Raw genomic sequence first — 22841 nt, 5'->3', positions numbered from 1 at the left:
ATATGAACATAAACACATCAACAATTATATAAGCGTTGTGTATGAGACAAGAGGCAGCTTACTTGATTCGGGTTTGGCTTTTTGCACATCTGGCGTGTCTGCAGCGAGAGCGGCGTCCCGTCGCTCCGATGCACCCGCTGCTCGCGGCACCGTGGCCGACAGCAGCAGCGGCCTCTGGTTGTGGTACTTGAGACGGTACGTTTCCGTCATGCAGTTGTCCACGTTGAAGTACGTGGTGAGAGAGACCTCCTGAGAAGACGCCACCTGCTCGGCTCTGTACCCCGGCAGTCTGTCGTCGCTCTCGCACGACGACGGGGTGCTCCTTTCCGGTTCCGAGCCCGACTTGGAGCTGGCGTCCGAGAAGGTCCGCAGGCCGGATATGTCAGGCTTCCTGTGGGGGCTGACGAAGGATGAGGTGGAAAGGCGAGGGCTCGCTTGGAAGGGTTCTTGAAGCGTCCTGGAGCGGAACACGGCCTCGCTTGTTTCGCCCTGATGAGGGGAGAGCCGCTGGCCGGGTCGGAGGTGAGGAGAGCCTGTCGTGCTGAGCTGATGCTGACTGCTCAGCTGGAGAGGTTCTGTGGCGGCGTTGCCGGGGGGATGATAGGCCAGGGGGACGTGAGGACACTGCGAGTTGGGGGCGGCGGCGTCGTTGGAGCGGTAAGTCTCTCTTTCCTCAGGCTCGGAGAGAGCAAGGTCATCTGAGCTGTTCCACTCCGAGCTGCTGGTCTTTGTGACGTGCCTTGGGGCCGCGCTTTCCCCCGCGTGGCCTCGACTGCTTGTCACCTCCTGCTGCTCGCTCTGCCTGTTATCTGGAGCCACGCACTCTCGCTCTGAAGCCTTTCTGCTGTTGCTGGAAGTGTACTTGGACTTGCGCCTGCACCACAGTCACAGAGAATGACATCATCAATACTAAGGCAACATAACATGAAAAAGGCAACTGGACTTCTTCTTGGTCATCTAAAGGGGGCCTATGATAAATGTACTCTTTTCTGACTTAAAAATGTTGTTACAATGCTGGATGCTCGTGTTAGACAATGCCAAAGCATCCAATCACAAGGTTTGCATGCAATTTTGGATGCCTCTGTTCACAAGGTTTTGCAATCTGGCTACGTTGTGATGTCACAGTGAGGGGGAAGCACTTATTGAGACATTAAAAGGGTCATATTATGACATTTTCTACATTTAAAACACTTCCTTGTGGTCTACATAACATGTAATGGTCGTTCTTGTCATGTCTGTGTGACCATGTTTTGCATTAGTCATGTTTTGTTTAGTTTAGTTATTGGACTCTTTAGTTTCTGGCTTTTCACTCCCTTGTCTTGTTTCCATGGTTACCCATTAGTTTCACCTGTTCCACGTTTGGACTCATTGTGCACTCTTGTTTGTCACCATAGCAACCCATTAGTTTTCACCTGTCACGTCACGCACCTGTTTCACGTTTTGAGTCACGCACCTGTTTTCGTTAATCATGTCTGTAGTATTTAAGTTCATTGTTTTCAGTTTGTCTTCCTGGCGACATCCCGCATTTATGCTCTTCATACCCCTGTCACACTCTGTTAACCTCTGCGCACTTCATGCCATGTCCAAGTAAGTTTTCTTTATTCATGCCATAGTTTGCAAGTTTTGTTTCTTTGTTCACAGTTTCTGCCTATGTGCAAGTTTTGTTTTCAATAGCCTAGTTTTGTACCTCCGACATTGTGCGCGCTTTTTGTTTGTTCTTTTTTTTATATATATATATAGTGTTAAAATAAATCATGTACTCCCCTTCACGCCACATCTGGTCCAAATCTTTTGCACCTCGGGAGAACAAACCACGCCACAGTCCCAGTCGTGACAGTTCTTTGGTCAAAATTGTGCAAATATTATGTTTTACAGACCATTTTCAAGCCGCTTTCTCTTCAGAATATGCCGTTTTGTGTCTTATTTACGTGGCTCCACTTCGACTGCGTCTTCTCCCCGTCATCTTTGTTGTAGTTTTAAGCGCTTCCATATGGAGTCTACTGACAGAGAGAAGTTAGAAGTATAAGCTACTTTGCATTAGAAATGGCAACAGCGGAGGATGTTTGTATGAGCCAGTCTGCCCCACAACAAGAGGATAGTGAAAAAGGAGCTTATTGACTACAATGGCGGACTACAGCAAAGCAGTTTGGGTAAATCTATACAATATATGGATAATCCGCTGACGTCCCCAATGGCAAAAACGTCACCAATGGAGCAAAAACAAATGGCTTGTTTATCGGAAGTATGACGGAAGGCAAGATTGTTTTACCAAAGTGAAAACGTGGATCCCTTTGACAAGACTTCGGTCTTTAAATTCATTTTTCAAAAATAAATTGGAAAAACTTTTCCCCCACTCCCTTAACAGTCTTTGGAACAAAATTTTTAATAGCAGGAGTGTCCAAAGTGTGACCCAGGTATTTTTATTGTCCCACATAGAAATAAAATCAAACATTGCAAAATTAGAGTAAATGTACAACGTTAAGAGAAAAAACAAAAGTACCAATAAGATACAGGAACATAATTTTTTGGGGTGACTTAGACAAACTTTATTGATCCCCAAGGGAATTTGTTTGTTTGTTTTTTTCAGAAAGCAGTTTTAGTCCCCTGCATTTTTTACCATCCAAAAATAACGTTATGCTATTCAAAGAAGACAAGTCAAACACTAGTGCCAGGCGGAAAACGGCCCTTCAGGCTAAAGCTTGTTTCCCTTTAGACCGCCCACAGGCTCATTGATTGCCGTTCTGGCAGTGATGTTTCTTGCTAATAATTGACAGCACACAGCAGCTGACCAATCAGCAGCCAGATGCTCCAACGGGCAGTTTGAGTCGATGCAGGTGAAGAGACAAGTTGGCCTAAAAATAATTTGAATCACGAGCAATTAAAATAGAATAAAAACTAAAAACAAGAGGAGCCTTGTGCTTCACTTAAAAGGTAGCTATATTGTTGACATTTGGTATTTTTTTGCGGCTGTCACCACTAAGAGAATAAAAATGCTGATTACACCACTCTTGCATCAATCCCTGGTAACGAAACGATTAAGATCCCAGTATTTTGTTTCAGAGGACATGGTTCGAAACCCCAGGCAGGTCATACAAGGTAAACATTAAATAAATTATCATTCAATCTTGACAAAAAACGAATTGAAGTTATTTATGTAATTCTATTTTTGTTTCAAAAAATAGATTATTGAACAAATTGTATACTATGTATTCACGCATCAAATCCCTTCAAACCAAGCCGCACCACTGTACTCAAGCTGTACTGTGCTGCCCCCTCAACAAATCCATATTTCATCTCTGTGGAGATATAAGTTAAGGGACTCCACCAGAAAGTTTTGTTTGGTCTTTTGGCTGAATGCTAAAACCGTATGAAACAGCCATGACTTGGAATGTACAGAACTTAAACGAGGTTCATGACAATCCACTTAACAAGATAAATACCTTGAATTTGGACTGCACTTTAGATGTGAATGTGAAACTGGGTCGTGGTTCTTTCCCTGAGGTTTTGCCTGATGTTTACCTGCAACACATAACAAAGGTGAGGTTGAAAGTAGAAGATAAAGAGAGCATGACTCTATTCACTGAGGTCAATATTGAGTTAGAAAGGTACCATATTTTCATATTTTACTTCAATTAAAGTCCCACTTTTTTCGTAGTTTGGCTGGTCCTGCGACTTACAGTCAGATGTGACTTACAGTACATATCAAAGTTCACCATGATTTAAAATGTTAAGTTATAGTGACATGAGCCAAGGAGTAAATATTAAGGTCTATAGCCGCAAAAAGTGCACTCAAGGCTTGTGACAACTATATGTTGTTCCTGTACCAGTGGGAAAAAAAATAACTGAGAAAAAATAAAAATGCCTCCAAAAATAAAATCATATTCTGCTAAATTACAAACTGCAGGTAGTAAAATATGAAGCCAAAAAAAGGTAATTGAGCAGCATAAGTAAAGTGACAGAACATGTAACCTGTTATGTCTTACAGAACATTAACAAACATAAATTAGGAATAACTTATATATTTTTTGATAAATGCGACTTATAATCCAGTGCGACTTGTACAGTATATATTTTTTTCTCTTTTTGGAGCGTTTTGCCTGGTGCAACTTATACTTCGGGGCAATTTCTAGTCCGGAAAATTCAGTAAAGTAATTAATACGCAGTAATTATACAATTAGTCACATTATCTGCGTAACTGAACTAAAATAGGGACGTTATATAGGTTTTAGTTCTTCATTTTTGGAAACTGGGAATATTTAATGAAAAGTACAATACAATTATTATTGATTGATTCTGAATAAAATACAATTTAACAAGTGAAATAGGTAGATAAATAGATTCACTCCTATTTTTTTTTCCTGGTTACGTGGCCACTTGTTGCTAGGTAGAATTTGTGCAGGTCTAAAGGTACTGCAGTTGGACCTCATTCGTCGTTGGTAATACGGTCCAAAATATCTGAAAATTTAATCGTATGAAAACCCAAGCAATGTATGTATATTCAATTAATTAAACAGACACACAAAATATACCATAAAACACATTTTGTAGGGAATAATGACACTTTTACATGCAGGAAACAATCCAAATAATGTACATATAATTGATGAAAGAAAGAAAGAAATGAACATTGTGAAGGTAACAACCTCGCGAACGCCACTTTCGTACTTGTTATAAATTCTTTATTGAATTCAGTAATGTTTCTCACATTTATTTTTTATCAAAGTGCTGTTACTTGCAACTTTCTTTGGCCCCTTGTCTGATTTTACAGCTGTACTCATTAAAAAAAAAAGTATTTAGTATTTTGTTAGGGGCCTCAGTTCGCACGCAAAGAGATTAGTTTGTTCCGTGCGATGTTTGGCTGCAAATTAACTGACACAGTATACGACCACCAGGCCAAATTCTGTTGAAACACGAATCATACGAAAAGTGGGGCGTACGAAAACCGGTATACCACTGTATTAGGATTATGAGACAATTTTATTTATGCACTGCAGAATTATATGACATAACATAATTCTGGGATTAAACTAAATATTCCAGGAAATGTTTAGGATTTTAATCTGTTTGAATTCATTCAGGGAAATCTGAGATTAATCATCAAAGAAGGTGTGTTCATGCACCCTCGTCTAAGTCAAATCGCACATTAAATCAGTCCTGATTATGCAGACACAAGGTGGCAGCATCAGCAAGGACTTCATGTGCCGACACTTGCCTACACAGCTGGATGAAAGCATCAGCAGAGCACAGCAAGGGGCGGCATGGTGCGGAATTCCAGCCCTTTAAAAATAGATTTTTTTTCCTTGGTTGTTGTCCTGCGAAAGGTCTTTGCCAGGATAAAAGCTGTTGCTCTGCGTCAGAGCGGGGCAACGGGGAGTCGTGCAGGAGGAGGGAAGATATTTGTGATGGCGCCAGTAGCCGTGTCCAGCTGTGCTTTCTGCATGAGCTGTGTGGGATTATCATCAGATTAAAGCCCGCGTAGGCCGCACTGGGTGAGGAGGTTAGAGAAAGCCAGTCCAGACTTCAATGCCAACCTCTGGCATTATTTCTTTGATGTACTCACCTTGTCATCAGCACTGGGAGATAACACCTCACAATTTTGTTCTTTTATATTACGTTTAAGAGTAAAACAGACTACGTACCAAGCGTGGTCAGGATTTAGTTCAACACTGTTGACCATGTTTGCTTGCAGCAGTTATTAGAACTTTATGAGCAGCAAAGGTTTTTTACGGTGCCAGGAAAAATGAGGGAGGCCATTTTTTAATACTTACAACATACCATTGTGTGACGGTGAGGACGTTAGACTCGATTTTGCATCTCCTCCCTTATGGTGCAGCTGGCTGTGAATAAAAGGTAAAGGGAGTTGGGGGTGGGGGGGGGGGGCACCATTAATCTCAGCATGTTTTCAAGATCAAGACGACATCAGATTATTCGCACAGTCACAAAAACACAAGTAAACACACAAATAGTAGCAAATGTGAGTGTGAGGCTGAATGCTTAAAAGCTGAAAGGCAGAAAAGGCAGACTCTTTAGTGCAGGGCTATTCAGCTGGCGGCCTGGATCCAAATCCGTCCTGACTGACCCCCCAGTTCAGTTCAAAACTTGGGAGACAAACATTTTCGCAGCAAATTCCTACTCCTTCAGACCACGGTGAACATATAGGAAGATCCTTAAAGTGATATTTTAACCTTACGAGCAAACAGAGCACTCGGATCCAAACTTTTTTATTTACATAACTGAGGCATTCCTCAAGGCACCTCTTTAAGTCCTCTCCTTTTTAGCAGTTACACTTTTTTGTAATGTGATATATGCAACGAAGGTGTTACTGTACCTTGTTTACTTCACCTGCAGTCAGTTATTTGTAGAGATGTCCGCGGCCTATAAATGCTTTAAAATGTAATATCGGAAATTATCGGTATCTGTTTCAAAAAGTAAAATTAATGACTTTTTAAAACGCCGCTGCACGGAGCGGTACATATCCGGTAAAACACAGACGTAGTCTAGTATACTCTGGACTGAAGCTGTGTGCCTTCATTGTTTTTGTAGCTGTTGTTTTGAGACATGTTTAAAAAAATAAATAAATAATGCACTTTGTGAAAGTCAAAGTATAGTATTTCCCATAGTTGTTGTGGGTATCAGGATTATCTCAGGGAGAGCATGTCCCAAATTCCAAGCTGCTGTTTTGAGGCATGTTAAAAAAAATAATGCACTTTGTGACTTCAATAATAAATATGGCAGTGCCATGTTGGCACTTTTTTCCATAACTGGAGTTGAAGTTGTTCTCTTATTTTTGGAAAACCTTGTTACATTGTTTAATGCATCCAGCGGGGCATCACAACAAAATTAGGCATAATAATATGTTAATTCCACGACTGTATACAGATACCGTATTTTTCGGAGTATAAGTCGCACCGGAGTATAAGTCGCACCTGCCGAAAATGCATAATAAAGAAGGGAAAAAACATATAAGTCGCGCTGGAGTATAAGTCGCATTTTTTGGGGAAATTTATTTGATAAAACCCAACACCAATAATAGACATTTGAAAGGCAATTTAAAATAAATAAAGAATAGTGAACAACAGGCTGAATAAGTGTACGTTATATGAGGCATAAATAACCAACTGAGAACGTGCCTGGTATGTTAACGTAACATATTATGGTAAGAGTCATTCAAATAACTATAACATATAGAACATGCTATACGTTTACCAAACAATCTGTCACTCCTAATCGCTAAATCCCATGAAATCTTATACGTCTCGTCTCTTACGTGAATGAGCTAAATAATATTATTTGATATTTTACGGTAATGTGTTAATAATTTCACACATAAGTCGCTCCTGAGTATAAGTTGCACCCCCAGCCAAACAATGAAAAAAACTGCGACTTATAGTCCGAAGAATACGGTATATAGGTATCGGTTGATATCGGAATCGGTAATTAAGAGTTGGACAATATCGGAATATCAACAAAAAAGCCATTATCGGACATCTCTAGTTATTTGTTCAACTTATTCATACTACTAGTGTTGGTTGGTGGAAGTTTATTTCGAACATGTATACTGTTCAATATGATACATCACATATTTTCCATTTCTCATTCCAACATGCCTGAAAAGGAGTAGGAAGAAGCAAAGCTTATTTAATCGTACCCCTTTCCCACTTCTTTGCAGTTACTAACAAACCCATGTATTTACTTCTTGTTCTCAGTTTCTAACACAATTTACATTAAGGATTTCTTAATACAATAGTACTGGTAATAGTTAAATCACACAGTTATGATTCACTTAAAGAGATAATATCTTAGTTTCAATAAATTCAATACATTTGTCACAATTCCTCTTCCTTTGTAAACACTTGTAGTTTGAATAGCGTCCTAAAGTGAATCATATTAGTACATTGTTTGACTTCTTTGTTTAATCCGCTCCACAATTGAATTCCACATACTGATATACGAAAGGTTTTAAGTGTTGTACATGCATACAAATGTTTTAAGTTAGATTTGTCTCCAAAATTATACTTTTTCTCTTTTGTTGAGAAGAATAGATGTGCATTCTTGGGTGAAGGGTATACTTTGCTTTGTGCATAATTTTAACATTTCAATATTTCTGATTTGATAAATAAAGGGTTTGTCTGTTCTCTGTACCCAGTGTTCCTCAAGGTTCCACTTTAGGTCCTCTCTTTTTCACTATTTTGGGTATTCAATAGGTGGCCCGCGAGTTCAGTTAAAACAACTTTCTGTAGCAGATTCCTAAAAACAAGAGAGTGCTGTCATAGAAATGATCTTTGACTAGCTTTTTTGCAGAAGGTCCTTAAAAACAGCGGAGTGCTTATCTAACTCTGACAAAATAAATATAATAAAAATCTAATGTTTACTGTAGAGGGCACTGGTGCTCTAGAATATAAACAATACCATGAATGTGAAGGGAGAAGTCCGGCCCCCTGGCCCTTAGCATTCTGGAAATGTGTCCCTCAAAACAATTTAGTTGAATATCCCTGATTTAGTGAGGTAAACAAGATATGTTTACATGACACAAAACTTTAAAGGTTTATTGCAAGACATTGTCATCAAAAGAACCCCTATTCACATGGCTTTTCACAAAATACTGAATATGCATTATAGTAATGCATGTTAGTTGACAAAGCCATTTGAAAAGAAAAGCACAAATGTGATACTAATACTGATTTGACAAAAACATACTTGCTCATATTACCATACTTACCCAGACTGAACCAGTACAGTATGTTTTCCACTTTTACAGATTATTTTTTGCATTTAGCCTGAGACAGTATTGTTTTTACAACTTTGGGCTCCTTTTTCAGATATTTAATTTCTAAAAATACTGTCAGTCCGTAGGTGTGAATGTGGGTGGGTGTTTGTCTATATACTGTATGTGTCCTGCGGTTGGCTGGCAACCAATCTGATGTGCACCTCTCACCTGAAGTAACCAGGGATAGGCTCCAGTTTACCGCTTGTACCCAAAGCGGTATTGAAAATATATGGATAGAGTGTAGTAGTCATCCTTTTCACAGCTATTTTATAAAGATCTTGCTTAGTTCAACATGGGTATGTGCCAATACATCCATAGCACCCTAACAAAATAATGTAAATTATATCTTTACTATTTCATTACTTTCTTCAATAATTTGTACATTATCGAATTCTGATTTATAAATAACCAATGACTTATGTCTTAATGTCAATAATATAATTTTTTTTTATTATTATTTTGTAATCAAACATATGTGCCATAAAACTGAACTGCAGTGAGGTTCAAGTCAGGTAAGGCACTTTCAAGTTTTTTAAACATTTAATTCCATATGCTCTGTTAATACAGGTAGCTCATTAAGAGGATAATAAGAAAATATTGCAATAATATAAAGGAATAACTCAGTTGCATAAAACTGGTATCAAATAATTTGTATTCACATGTATTTACTTTTATAATATTGAAAACCATTTGAGGTCTTACCTTTTAGTGTATGTTGATTATATGCATATTTCCTCTTCCAGGAAAAGCTCTTATACATGTACAGTACTCTGATTATAAAAGTCTGATCACCTTCTGTATGGTCTAAAATTCCAGTTAAGAGACCTGTTTGAGTTTGTGTGGTCACATTCATTCATTTATTAATCCATGCAGCAGAGCATTAAAATATATTTTTGGATTTTGTCTGGGTAAATATTTTTTTAATTCTGTGGCTACTTCTGTGAAGATGTTATCAAATCAACAGGTACCTGCTAGCTCACATACGCCAACCCATTTCATACTGACTCAGTGTGTGTGGTGATTTAGAGCAGTGGTCCCCAACCTTTTTGTAACTGCGGACCGGTCAACGCTTGAAAATCTGTCGGGGGGGGGTATTTTTATTTATTTTTTCATGCAGACTGTATTGATCTATATTGATATATAATGTAGGAACCAGAAATATTAATAACAGAAAGAAACAACCCTTTTGTGCGAATGAGTGTGAATGAGTATAAATGGGGGAGGGAGGTTTTTTGGGTTGGTGCACTAATTGTAAGTGTATCTTGTGTTTTTTTATATTGATTTAATTAAAAAAAAAATATATATATATAATTATTATTATTATTTATTTATTTTTTTTAATTTCTTGTGCGGCCCGGTAGCAATCGATCCACGGACCGCTACCGGGCCGCGGCCCGATGGTTGGGGACCACTGATTTAGAGTACGACTATGGTTTTTCTATATTTAAAGTCCTATTAGCAAGAATAATGATGTCACTCTTACATTCAATACATTACACATGATGTAGATTCTACAGTGAAAGTCATGGTTTAAAAATGTTTCTGTAAACGTTAAATTGGCAACTTTGCTGACAAACCGAAATAGCCACACCCTCAGCCTCAGATTGCTGACTAGTTTGCGCACTAAAGCACACAGAAAATAATCGCTTGAACACTTAATGAGAAAACGAATACTAGGCACTGCCTCATCTGGTTTTCATGATGTATTCATTCAGTGCACTCAGGATATACAGTAGCACTGCACAAATTCACATACAGAAATGTTTAGTGGGAGATTATCAGGTCTGCACTATATATTAAAAAAGTATATGATCAGGAAATGTGCAAATTTACAGATTTTTACAAAAGAAATTGTAACCATACACAAAAAAATGTGTAACACGGTTTAATAAACAAATATCAATATTTATTTCATGAATTCGCTTTCTTTCTTTTTTTTACCATTCTAAACAAATTATGCTCTGCCTCACCTCACCTGCACGTCCCTGATGTACTGTAATATGTATGATGCAAGTACTCAAAATTATGTAACCCATATTGTAAATTGTTTATTTGCAAAGTTTATAAATGTGCAGGAGTTTAGAACCAAGTTAAAAAAAAGAAAAAAAGCTCAACACATCTTATATTGTAAACGTTCACAATTGTTGTTTATTTTCATCCACTATATTGACATAAATGTAAATAGTACCATAGGACCTTTGCCCTATTCCTAATTTAAATTTGTAAATAGTTGGAAAAGTATTTGACTACATTTTTACAAACTATGAGAATAAACAATTTAATTGATGTTTCAGAATTGTATTGGAGAATCTTTGTTTCAATTTTGCAAAGGCTTGTTTCGATGTCAGTGTTGTATCGAGCTGAATAACGCTGCTGGGAGTAGTTGTGGAAGAGTGAATTCTGCACTTGCCTCTACATAGCTCTACTACTCATGTTTTTTTTAGCTACAGTTAAGACTGAATAAACAGTGCCTCTGCTGGTTGCAATCAACTAGTGCACTCCATTTAACCTCACTTGCTTCAAGATTAATTCCTTAATTAATTGATTATTATTTTCATCCCACATAGGGCAGTGCAGTTTGTGTTCACTTGTGTCTTAATGTGAGTCTAGTTTTCATAAACAATACAAGTACAAAGTTTTTTCTTACCTCTGTAACTGGGTTTCTGTTGTTGCCCGCTGCTCCTTGACAGCGAATCCGTCAACGCCTGGCGAGTCGGGATTTGTGGAGCCACTGCTGAGCCGGTCGCTGCTCTCATAGCCCGACTCTGTCCTTTGAATTGTCCAGGTGTCGCTCCTCAGCAGCGTTTTGGCACCACCCGTCAGTCTGCTGCCCCTCTGCTGGGTGACCCTGCTGTCCGACTCCACTGAGCTGTGGCTCTCAGTCTCATGTCGCTGCTCGTCCTCGTAGATGGTCATCAAACACTTCTGCTTACGGTCGTCTCTGGTCCGTACATGTTCTCGCTCGCGGTCCCGACTTTGTTCGGCATGCGTCCGTTCCTGAGACGAGGTCTTCGCGTGTCGAGGGCTGTCGTGTTGCTGTTGCCGGCGTTGCTCCAGTTCGTTGAGTACCGTGTCCACATTGAGCACTTCACGAATGGGTCTCCAAGTGGACTTTGCTTTATTCCGGCCCCCTCCACTCCCGCCATTTTCCCACTGATCCTGGGGGCTGTCCTGATCGGAACGACTGGGAGATAAGTGGTTCTTCTTAGTGTGCCCGCCACCCTGTGTTGGCCGAGATTGTCCACGTGGTTCCTGAGATGCTCTGCTGGAATGAATCACTGACCTCTCATTGCGTGGATAGCTTTTACATTTTTGTTCCCTCGGCCCATTCTCAGGAGAAGAGGCCGATCGTGTATGTGTCATATCTACAGAAAGCAGACAACCAGCCTTTTCTCATCACAAATTCTTATTAATGGTTCCCCCATACTAAAATACGTTACCTTTATGTTGGGATGCGTCTATTCTTCTGTGTACTCTGTCCTTTTTTGTTGTTTCACCCGGTCTCTGCAGATTCTCCATAAAAGGATCCTGGAATCTGTTTGGACTTCCAAGGGGATTTTTCACTGAGGAGATAAAGTCATTGAAATGGCAAATGAGTGGTTGGCTCAGATTATTGACATTCACATTTACATCGTCACGGGGTGGATAGTGAATCTATACGGCCTGCAACTGAAGATAGACTTGCCAACCACTAGACCAGGGGTGCCCAAAGTGGGGCCCGTCGAGTTGTTTTGGGTGGCGCCCGAATTGAATATATACTCATACTGACGTAAACTCCTCCTGAGCTCATTGTAAACAAACATGGCGTTGGTAGTGTGGGACTTATTCACTGTTTTAGAGAAAGACTTTTCACGCGCTATTTGCACCAAATGTTTTTGCAAGGAGGGAAAAAAAAACATTGCTCATCAACACATTAAACCTTATCAGTTGACTGAAGTGGCAGCATTGTTATGACAGGGTTTTGAAGTCTTCAACAGGGGGACTGTGCCCCTAGGGAGTCAGCAGAGGTACTGCAAGGAGTGCGGGAAATTTTTGGTTGATTGGACTTTCTAAAAATATGGTATTTTATAGGCCTAGCCGATAAAACGAGATACATATATTAGACTTCCTTTTATTGTCATTCAATTTTGAACTTTGCAGTACAGATAAGAACAACATTTTGTTGCATTAGCTCATGGTAGTGCAGGATAAAAGAGCAATAAGGTGCAGATATAAACAAATAGATTACTGTACAGTAACATACATTTACGGATGTATGTTATATTGTCTTTATATTCCAGCGAGTTAATCTATTTTTGGGGGGAAATTAGGGGATTATTTTGATGTGTTCAAGAGTCTTATTGCCTGAGGGAAGAAGCTGTTACAGAACCTGGAGGTTCTGCTACGGAGGCTGCGGAACCTCTTTCTAGAGTCCAGCAGCAGTCCAGTCTATAGCCTATATAATGCTACAGACACGTGATATATAGCAATAAAAAATGCATTCGATAAAACAATCGATAATTTTTTTTCTACTTTTTCGGAAAGAAACCGGATGTTGCGAAGCAAGGTTGGTTGCATGAACAAAGCACTCGATCTCTGGTAACCGAGCAACGCAGGAAGTGATCTCTGATCAGTGGGAGTGACACGCTAACAGCCAATCAGGTATCAGTATCATATATCAAGTTTGGTTGTGCCTTCTTTTTGTCTGGCGGTTGATTCTCTGCATGGAGTGAGAAGAGAAAATAAAACTGCGTGCTGCAGAGAATGAATGAATTGTGAATGTAGTCAGATCAATGTGGTCTGTAAATGATACAAGGTAATACCACATCACCTTAGCCGCGCTGACCTTTTAGAGCACAGCCGTAACTTCCTGGCACTTAACCTGCAGAAAATAGTCTTTCTCAGGTTACTCTATGTTTATATTTTCTCACTTTGCACAATTTGTTACATATTATTACGCATTTATTACATACTCTTTTATTTAGCACACTCATTTTAAAAGGTTATTGTTAAGTGTTTTATGTGATTTTGTAATTTTTATTACACTGATTAATTGTTTTCCATGGTTGTGTCGTCATTTCCTTTCCTTTCTGCCTTAACAGCTGAGAGGTTTTTATCAGAGCAAGGTTAGGGTTTAAATACATTTTTTTTACATTTAATATATTTTTCTACTGGTCTTTTTTCCGATATAATATCAATAGTAAATAGTTAAATAGTTCATATCGACAGATATAAAACACTTTCATCGTGATACATTTATCAGCCATATCACCCAGCCCTATTATTTTATATATCCAACACAATTCTTCCGCAAATTTAAATTTCTTGAAATTAGAGATGTCCAATAATATCGGCCTGCCGATATTATCGGCCGATAAATGCGTTAAAATTTAATATCGGAAATTATCGGTATCGTTTTTTTATTATCGGTATCGTTTTTTTTTTGTTTGTTTTTTTTTGTTGTTTTTTTATTAAATCAACATAAAAAACACAAGATACACTCACAATTAGTGCACCAACCCAAAAAACCTCCCTCCCCCATTTACACTCATTCACACAAAAGGGTTGTTTCTTTCTGTTATTAATATTCTGGTTCCTACATAATATATCAATATAGATCAATACAGTCTGCAAGGGATACAATCCGTAAGCACACATTGTGCGTGCTGCTGGTCCACTAATAGTACTAACCTTTAACAGTTAATTTGACTAATTTTCATTAATTACTAGTTTCTATGTAACTGTTTTTATATTGTTTTACTTTCTTTTTTTTTCAAGAAAATGTTTTTAATTTATTTATCTTATTTTATTTTATTAATTAAAAAAAAAAAGTACCTTATCTTCACCATACCTGGTTGTCCAAATTAGGCATAATAATGTGTTAATTCCACGACTGTATATATCGGTTGATATCGGTATCGGTAATTCAAGAGTTGGACACTATCGGAATATCGGATATCGGCAAAAAGCCATTATCGGACATTCCTACTTGAAATGCACAATGATATTGTTCCAACACACTGTAGTGTAGTTTACAAATGGCAGTAGCATGGCAACCCTACTCACTGTACCTTGCAGGTTTAAAATAAAAACATAAATAACTAAATATATTATTTTAATGTCAGCATTAAGATGGCTATGATTAGCACTACCAAATAGTGGCGCGAGCTGCCAGCTAACAATAGGGCGTTAGTTGTTAGCTAATGATTAGTGCGCCAGTTGCCATCTTGCTATTAGTGGCGCTATACCATGTTATTATTGATCTTAGTATTGCACAATAACAAGGTACCTTTAGGACCAGTTTAATTCAAAACACAATCACAACTTTATGCAGGATATATACTGTAGGTAGGGGGTCCCCTCTCCATTTCTTAATCAGTTTTGGGGTGCTTGGACTAGAAACACGTTAAAGACCTCTAGCCTATAGGAAGACGTTTGCACTGCTAAAGAAGTTGCTCCAAATTCAGCCACAAAAGAAAGGCCTTAGGCAGAAATTTTGCCAGAGTTGACCCGAGGGCGGAAGCGATCTGTGATTTCATGATGGAAAGGATGGTGCGGGACCACCAACCCTTTCCCATCGTTAAAGGTACCAACTTTTGTCAGGACAAATCTACAAGTACAGTTTGTCGAATCCACCTTCGTTTGATTGATTGATTGAGACTTTTATTAGTAGATTGCACAGTACAGTACATATTCCGTACAATTGACCACTAAATGGTAACACCCGAATAAGTTTGTTCAACTTGTTTAAGTCGGGGTCCACAATAATCAATTCATGGTATAAATATATACTATAAGCATAATACAGTCATCCCGCAAGTTAATCATCAGAGTATATACATTGAATTATTTACATTATTTACAATCCGGGGGGTGGGATGTGGACGGGGTTGGGGTGGGGGAGTTAGGTTTGGTTGATATCAGCACTTCAGTCATCAACAATTATATCATCTGAGAAATGGACATTGAAACAGTGTAGGTCTGACTTGGTAGGATATGTACAGCGAGCAGAGAACATAGTGAGCTCAGAAAGCATGAGAACAATTATATACATTTGATTATTTACATTTGATTATTTACAATCCGGGGAGGTGGGATGTGGTGGGGGGAGGGTGTTAGTTTAGGGTTGTAGTTGTCTGGAGGTGTTCTTTTAGTGCGGTTTTGAAGGAAGATAGAGATGCACTTTCTTTTACACCTGTTGGGAGTGCATTCCATATTGATGTGGCATAGAAGGAGAATGAGTTAGGACCTTTGTTAGATCGGAATCTGGGTTTAACGTGGTTTGTGCAGCTCCCCCTTGTGTTGTGGTTATGGCGATAATTTACGTCATGGAAGTAGTTTGACATGTACTTCTGTATCAGGGAGGTGTAGCGAATTTTATAGACTGAGTCAATCTTACTTCCATGTGTGCACAAACTACAGTTAAATCTACATTTAAAAAAATAATAGATAGTGACTGGTTATCAGTGTTGGTCTTGAGAATAAGTTATTTGGAATCGGCTTGAAAAAAAATAGTTTAAACTTCTAACAAAAAAAGGTACGATGTGTGAAGAAGACCTTTTGAAAACTACCTTGCTATATTTGTGTAGCATGTCTTAAACAGCTGCATTCCATTATATTTCATGACATGAGCTGCACAAAACACAACACTCTCACCTTCCTTCCTGCTGCGGAATGATTGCATAATGCAGGAGCCTCATTAGCAAAGTGAAAAAAATACAAGTGCATCATTAACTCTGTTAAATGTGCTGCCACTTTCACCATCCCTGTGGTGTTTTTCCCGTATGCAACTATTATGTAAACTGTGAGTACATCGCCTTCTAACATGTTACTACCCCTCTAACTATGGTACGCAATCAACATGTTGAAATGCAGCGCAAACTTCAACCGCGACAATAAACACATTGTTAAATCAATACGTCTCGGTAAGAACTGAGCACTGTTATCTTTGTACTGTAAGGGCAAGATTTATGAACATACAGCTTCAGTTTTGGTTGTCATTATAGGTGCAGGTCTACACAACAAATACTGCTGCGTTCGTCAAACACATTACTTACACATGCTCTCACTAAAACGAGACTCCAGTCCCATGCCAGTCAAAGAGTCAGGGTGCCACACTAAAGCAAAACAATCCATTGGAACTGGCAGGGCTCCATTGCCAACAAAACAAGCAGTGAAAGGAAGTGATGCAAAACATGTAAGGTGTCCATCCAGCAGGGTGAGAAGAGTGATGGCTGTGCAGCGAGCGCATGAGTACGCTGGGCCACAGGAGCAGGGATTAGGGTGGAAGGCGTGGGTGGTAATCTGCGTGCAACAGAGGCATCATCCTCATGTCAAGTTCAAGCCAGCACACGGGGCGGGGGGGAATCATTCTCCCTGTGGTTTAACAGCACCCAAATCCCGACGGCAGTCGTAACTCTTATATGTGCGACCCCATCGAAATTTACAGAGGTACTTACAGTAGTGAATGTTTTTTTTTTGTAATAAACCAGCTAACAAGATAGACGTGTACTTTCCATTTTCACTACACTCCTCTGCAGCATCTGTATTTTTTGCAAAGTGGCAACGACAGTGTTTCTTAACCATATGGCTGAGGCCCATTGTTGGGTCACGAGCTCCCCCCTATAGGGCCGCCAAAATATATCTGTTATACATTTTTGTAACCACTTGTGACAGTAATGACAATATAAAACAAACAGAAGAAGTCTGGAGCTAAAGCCATAGAAAAGTTTTTTAAGCGCAAAAATTATGACAACATTGGTAAAGTTTTAATTTGCACTTAAATATTATCGACAGTTTATTTAAGAAACATACATATTATCATTATTACATTTATTACAATACATTTATTTTAGCACAGCGTTATTATATGTAAAAAAAAAAAAGGTTTTATGAGTCCCTGTCAGGACTTGGTCCTTGGTGTTTGTTTTTCCGGAAGGCAACGGAAAGTTGGCTTGGGCGAGACGGGAATGTGAGTACATATTTATTTTTACTATAACAAAAAGAACAAGCTAAAGGTGCGCACAAGGCGGAAGTACAAACTTGACAAATGAAACAAATACTTGCACGTGGGCAAAAAACTAAGGACATGAACAAAAGTCGCTAACTGTGGCATGAATAGAAACAACTTACTTGGACATGGCATGAAGTGCGCAGAGGTAAACAGAGTGTGAAGCAGAGTGTCAGGGGTATGATGTCGCCAGGGAGACTTCCTGGCAACAATGGGTTTAAATAATAGTGACATGATTAAAGACAGGTGCGTGAGTCGTGAGGTCAGGTGAAAACTAATGGGTTGCTATGGTGACAAACAAGAGTGCACAATGAGTCCAAACGTGGCACAGGTGAAACTAATGGGTAACCATGGAAACAATACAAGGGAGTGAAAAGCAGGAACTAAAAAGAGTCCAAAACCAAGCAGAACATAACTTAAACAAAACATGATCACACAGACATGACAGTCCCTTTCTTTTGCAGTATATTTGATTAGAATTTATATTTCCAATCTGCCTGACCTACGCCTTGATAATAATCTTTGTGATTTATACATGCTTTCTTATCATTTGACAAGGTTTATCCTGTCAAACTGTAAATAGGTCATTTATATTTATTGGATATGATTAAAATCCATATTAAGATTACTAATTCAGTGTTAATTTGAGTGGGTCCCGGGCCCCTCTGTGGTGTAAAAGTTGAGCCCCGAGGTCAAAAAGGTTAAGAACCCCTGCTTTAAATCCCATCACTACTGAGATTGTACAGTTCAGTTTAGTTTGATCAGACATTTTCCAGAAAAATACTAAATTTGCACAAAATCTTAAGAATTGGAAACACCGGTAGTTCAGCAAACATCAAACTCGGCACATGAGTTTTGCTTTTTCTTTGTGTAATGTTTTCCAAAATAGGAGCCCAACCTTAACAACGGGTGAAGTAGGGAGAGAAAACAGCAATAATATGAGAAAGAAAAAAAGATGAAAAGCAGTTGACTTTTTTCACATTATGATTAAGGATTAAGAAAATAAAAAGGTTACACACATATGTAAGACCTCTCATTGAATAGCTAATATGACAGTTGATAATTTTTTTAATGTTACTTAACATTTTGCCGGCAATCACCATTTATTAAAGAGTTAAATGATGCACCAATTTGACTCTGGAACTGATTATACCTCAATACCTCAATTTAAGAGTGTTTTGAGATAAGAGCTGTCTCTCGGCTAACTGTTATGCTTTAAATGACTAGATAAAAAGTTATTAAAATCCAAAAAGCAGACTTTTATCCATGAAAATATGGAAAAGCCGCTGGTCGTGTGTTTGACAAAAAAACCGCTCAAATGAGATACCGTAGAAAGCCACTCTCCAAGGTATTTCATAAAGTAATGTCGTAGTTATTTCTAGTACATTCTATTGCATTGTTTTTATACAATATTTCTTATCTAAAAGTTGTGTTCTTATTAAAAAATGTTACGTCTTAAAATGATGCTGTTTTAGGGGGGCCAAGCACTTTTCAATTCATTTAAATTAGAGACGTTGATTTGATATACAAGTGAATTAAGTTAAGCTCTCTTATAGAACCAATTAAGCTCGCAAGTTGAGGTACCGTACTACTGTATTCTTATTTTGGTGATTTCCTATGAAAAACTGCCTAAAAATCAATTGTGGTCAAAATTCAACTGTATATAGCACTCTGGAAAGTACAGACCTCCGCCAACAATTCCAAAAAATAATGCTCCTTAACCATCCTTTCATCCGTTTTTGCTACTGCTTATCCCAGGTGAGCGTGTGTCTATCCCAGGTGACTTTGGGTGAGAATTGTTATACACCCTCAACAGACAATCACAGGACACATACTGTGTAAACCAGGTATTTCTAAAGTGAGGCTCGGGGGCCATTTCCGCCCGCAGCATATTGTCGAAAAAAACCCAACAGTAAACATGTAAAAAGAAAACAGGAAAAAGACATAATGGAGACAAATCTGAAATTTTGACACTATTAACTAATAATTAGCGCTCTGAAAGGCAATTTTAATCAGATTAATTTTGATTAATCACGATTAATCACAGTAAATTACTTAATAATTTATATTGACTTTTAAAAATACCCTAATATTTTGACACAAATGTAGTTTTATTGTTAGAATGTCATAAATGTTTTACTTAAAGGGGAACTGCACTTTTTGGGGGGAATTTTGCCTATCTTTCACAATTATCATGAGAGATTTTGTTTTCTTATTAATTCTAAATATTATATAAATTCAACCAAAAGTCTGCTTATAATGCCTATAAAGCCCTTAAAAAGCATCCTAACGCCTCCATTAGAGTTTTATATACATGATGTAAGTATATATGTAATGTAGTAACGAGCACATTTATAATAATATTTAGTATTTACGAATTTTGAAAATTTTCAACATGTGCGGTGCATTAATTTCAAAAACACATCACAACGTTTGCTTTTTTTTTTTTCTTCGTCACTGATTATTACTCACTGCAGACTTCATGAGAGCTAACAAACATAATAAAACATCCCTTACTGTACAAGGTTTGCTGTCATTAAGACGCCGACTGCTTAATATGGAACCAAAACACTGCCAGTAAGATTTGGCATCCCAAAAAAACTTTGACATTGTAGAAAAAGTTGTATTGGCACCGAAATTTGGCAACAGATAAATACAAACACTGAAAAAATACAATATTTTTGGTGGATGTTTTCAATCGCTTTTCTTTTTTCCGATTTTGTTTCTTTTTTTTCCGGTTTCCCTTCTTTTTTTCCAGTAAGAAAATAATGCCAGTTTTTTAGCGTGAGCCGTGGGCACCTGTAGGCGGGGGTTATGACAAGTTTACCTGGAAGTAGTTTTAATAGACTTGGGCATGCAAGTAAAACACTGTAGAAGAAGAAAGGAAGACCGAGGTCATCTAAATTAAGTTTAAAAAAAGCTTCAAAATATGAAATTTAGAAGCAAAAGTTGTTTTTTTACATTTATCTTGAGTATGTGTTGCTATCGGCAGATTCATCTCCTGCTCAATTAGAAATCTTGTATTTGTAAACATGATACAGTGACCTACTTTATTGCTCGTTATATACTTCGTAAAGCACTCTGGTCAACTTTGTTACTTTCACATTTGGTTTTATATATGCAGTTGATTTCAGCACTAAGAGGTTATTAGGATATATTTCTGTTATGAATTAAATGTTTAATTTATTACTATGTATAAATTCTCTTTACAAAACAAATTCAATAACTTTAAAGCACTTACTCATATTTATTATTTATGATACAGTTTATAGAGGATTTATTATATGATTGTGATTTTTTTAATAAAATGTAACATGGCAGTCAACCATTAGCTTTGCTCACTTGATGATGATGTTCTGTAGTGTCCTCTCAGAAACACGCCTGTGAAGGAAGTACAGATGTTGCACAAAGGCAGAGATTGACTTTGTCTTTCTAGTTGAATTATATACAGCAACATCACAAAGTACAACTCAGATACTATTTTTTAAAGATGTTTTAATGTATTTGTTAATAGAAATGTTCCCTCTAAAAGTCCAGCCTATTTTTTAAATTAATTTTAAATAATCCCTCAGCTTTACATTATAGCAGTTGATGTTTTAAAAATATGTTGTAGGTTATACTTTCAAATGTACATGTAAATATTATGTGGAATATCATTTACGATATCTGAATGTACTCCCCTATTTTGTATTATTTGCAATTAGGGCAGGAAATTAATGACAATACCGGTAGTTTCAACACAATGTTTATACAAGTCAAAATAATACTTGATAATACAATACAATATAATACACTAAGATATGAGTCCACATATTTAGGTGCAAACATAGAAAGAAAAAGATAGATCAGATGTAAGGTTTTACTTCCAAATGCTGAAAAACGTTCCGTGCATGAAGTTGTCTCCACAGCCTGGATATGATCGGCTCCCTCCCGAGGGAACAAGAGGAACAACCGCCGGACGTTGCTCAACATTACGATAGTTGAAGTCTCGTATTTTAACACAAATTGGTTACTCATGTCACACCAAACTTTACATGTCTGGTGTTACTGCTCCCCTCACCTCCCAGGGGGTGATCAAGGGTGATGGGTCAAATGCAGAGAATTATTTCGCCACACCTGGTGTGTGTGTGACAATCATTGGCACTTTAACTTTTTTTAAATGTTTTAAATGAATAAATACAGCTACACTTACATTTTAAAGTAGCTCTTTTCTCTCCGCGTGGAAATGTAACAAAATATTGTTCCATACGGAGTTTCGTCAAACATCACAGCTATATCGAGACAAACATGGATGATTTAAAAATACATACCGTATTTTTCGGACTATAAGTCACAGTTTTTTTCATTGTTTGGCCGGGGGTGCGACTTATACTCAGAAGCGACTTATGTGTGAAATTATTAACACATTACCGTAAAATATAAAATAATATTATTTAGCTCATTCACGTAAGAGACTAGACGTATAAGATTTCATGGGATTTAGCGATTAGGAGTGACAGATTGTTTGGTAAACGTATAGCATGTTCTATATGTTATAGTTATTTGAATGACTCTTACCATAATATGTTACGTTAACTACCAGGCACGTTTTCAGTTGGTTATTTATGCCTCATATAACGTACACTTATTTAGCCTGTTGTTCACTATTCTTTATTTATTTTAAATTGCCTTTCAAATGCCTATTCTTAGTGTTGGGTTTTATCAAATAAATTTCCCCCAAAAATGCGACTTATACTCCAGTGCGACTTATATATGTTTTTTTTCTTCTTTATTATGCATTTTCGGCCGGTGCGACTTATACTCCGGAGTGACTTATACTCCGAAAAATACGGTAATCAATTTCTCTACCGCTTATACTACATCCACAAAGTATGGGTAGGTGAACACGAAAATATCATATAACTTTTACACTTGATTTAGACACCATCGGTCCTTCTTTCTTCTTCTACTGTGTTTTAACAGTCCAGTAAAACTGCTTCCGGGTAAACTTGTTATAAGGCTTATCCGCAGGCGCCCGCCCCTCGTGCTAAAACACTGCCATTATTTTGATACCGTAAAAAAAAGAAGCGAAACCGAAAAAAAAGA

At 37.9% G+C, this 22841-nt stretch overlaps 1 protein-coding gene across 5 annotated transcripts in view; it reads right to left on the bottom strand.

Annotated features, from left to right (window-relative positions):
- Positions 1-22841, bottom strand: part of usp53b (ubiquitin specific peptidase 53b) — a 127972-nt gene that overhangs the window by 35122 nt on the left and 70009 nt on the right. For all 5 annotated transcript variants that reach the window (XM_061983978.1, XM_061983981.1, XM_061983980.1 and 2 more), the window contains exons 12-16: positions 12208-12330; positions 11415-12132; positions 5776-5837; positions 3441-3519; positions 63-874 (exon numbers count right to left, since the gene is read on the bottom strand). In XM_061983978.1, the coding sequence (XP_061839962.1) occupies positions 63-874; positions 3441-3519; positions 5776-5837; positions 11415-12132; positions 12208-12330 (1794 nt within the window). The remainder of the gene's footprint in view (positions 1-62; positions 875-3440; positions 3520-5775; positions 5838-11414; positions 12133-12207; positions 12331-22841) is intronic.

Source organism: Nerophis lumbriciformis, linkage group LG25 (assembly GCF_033978685.3).
Source record: "Nerophis lumbriciformis linkage group LG25, RoL_Nlum_v2.1, whole genome shotgun sequence".
Lineage (NCBI taxonomy): Eukaryota > Metazoa > Chordata > Actinopteri > Syngnathiformes > Syngnathidae > Nerophis > Nerophis lumbriciformis.
This window is presented reverse-complemented; position numbering and strand designations above follow the sequence as displayed.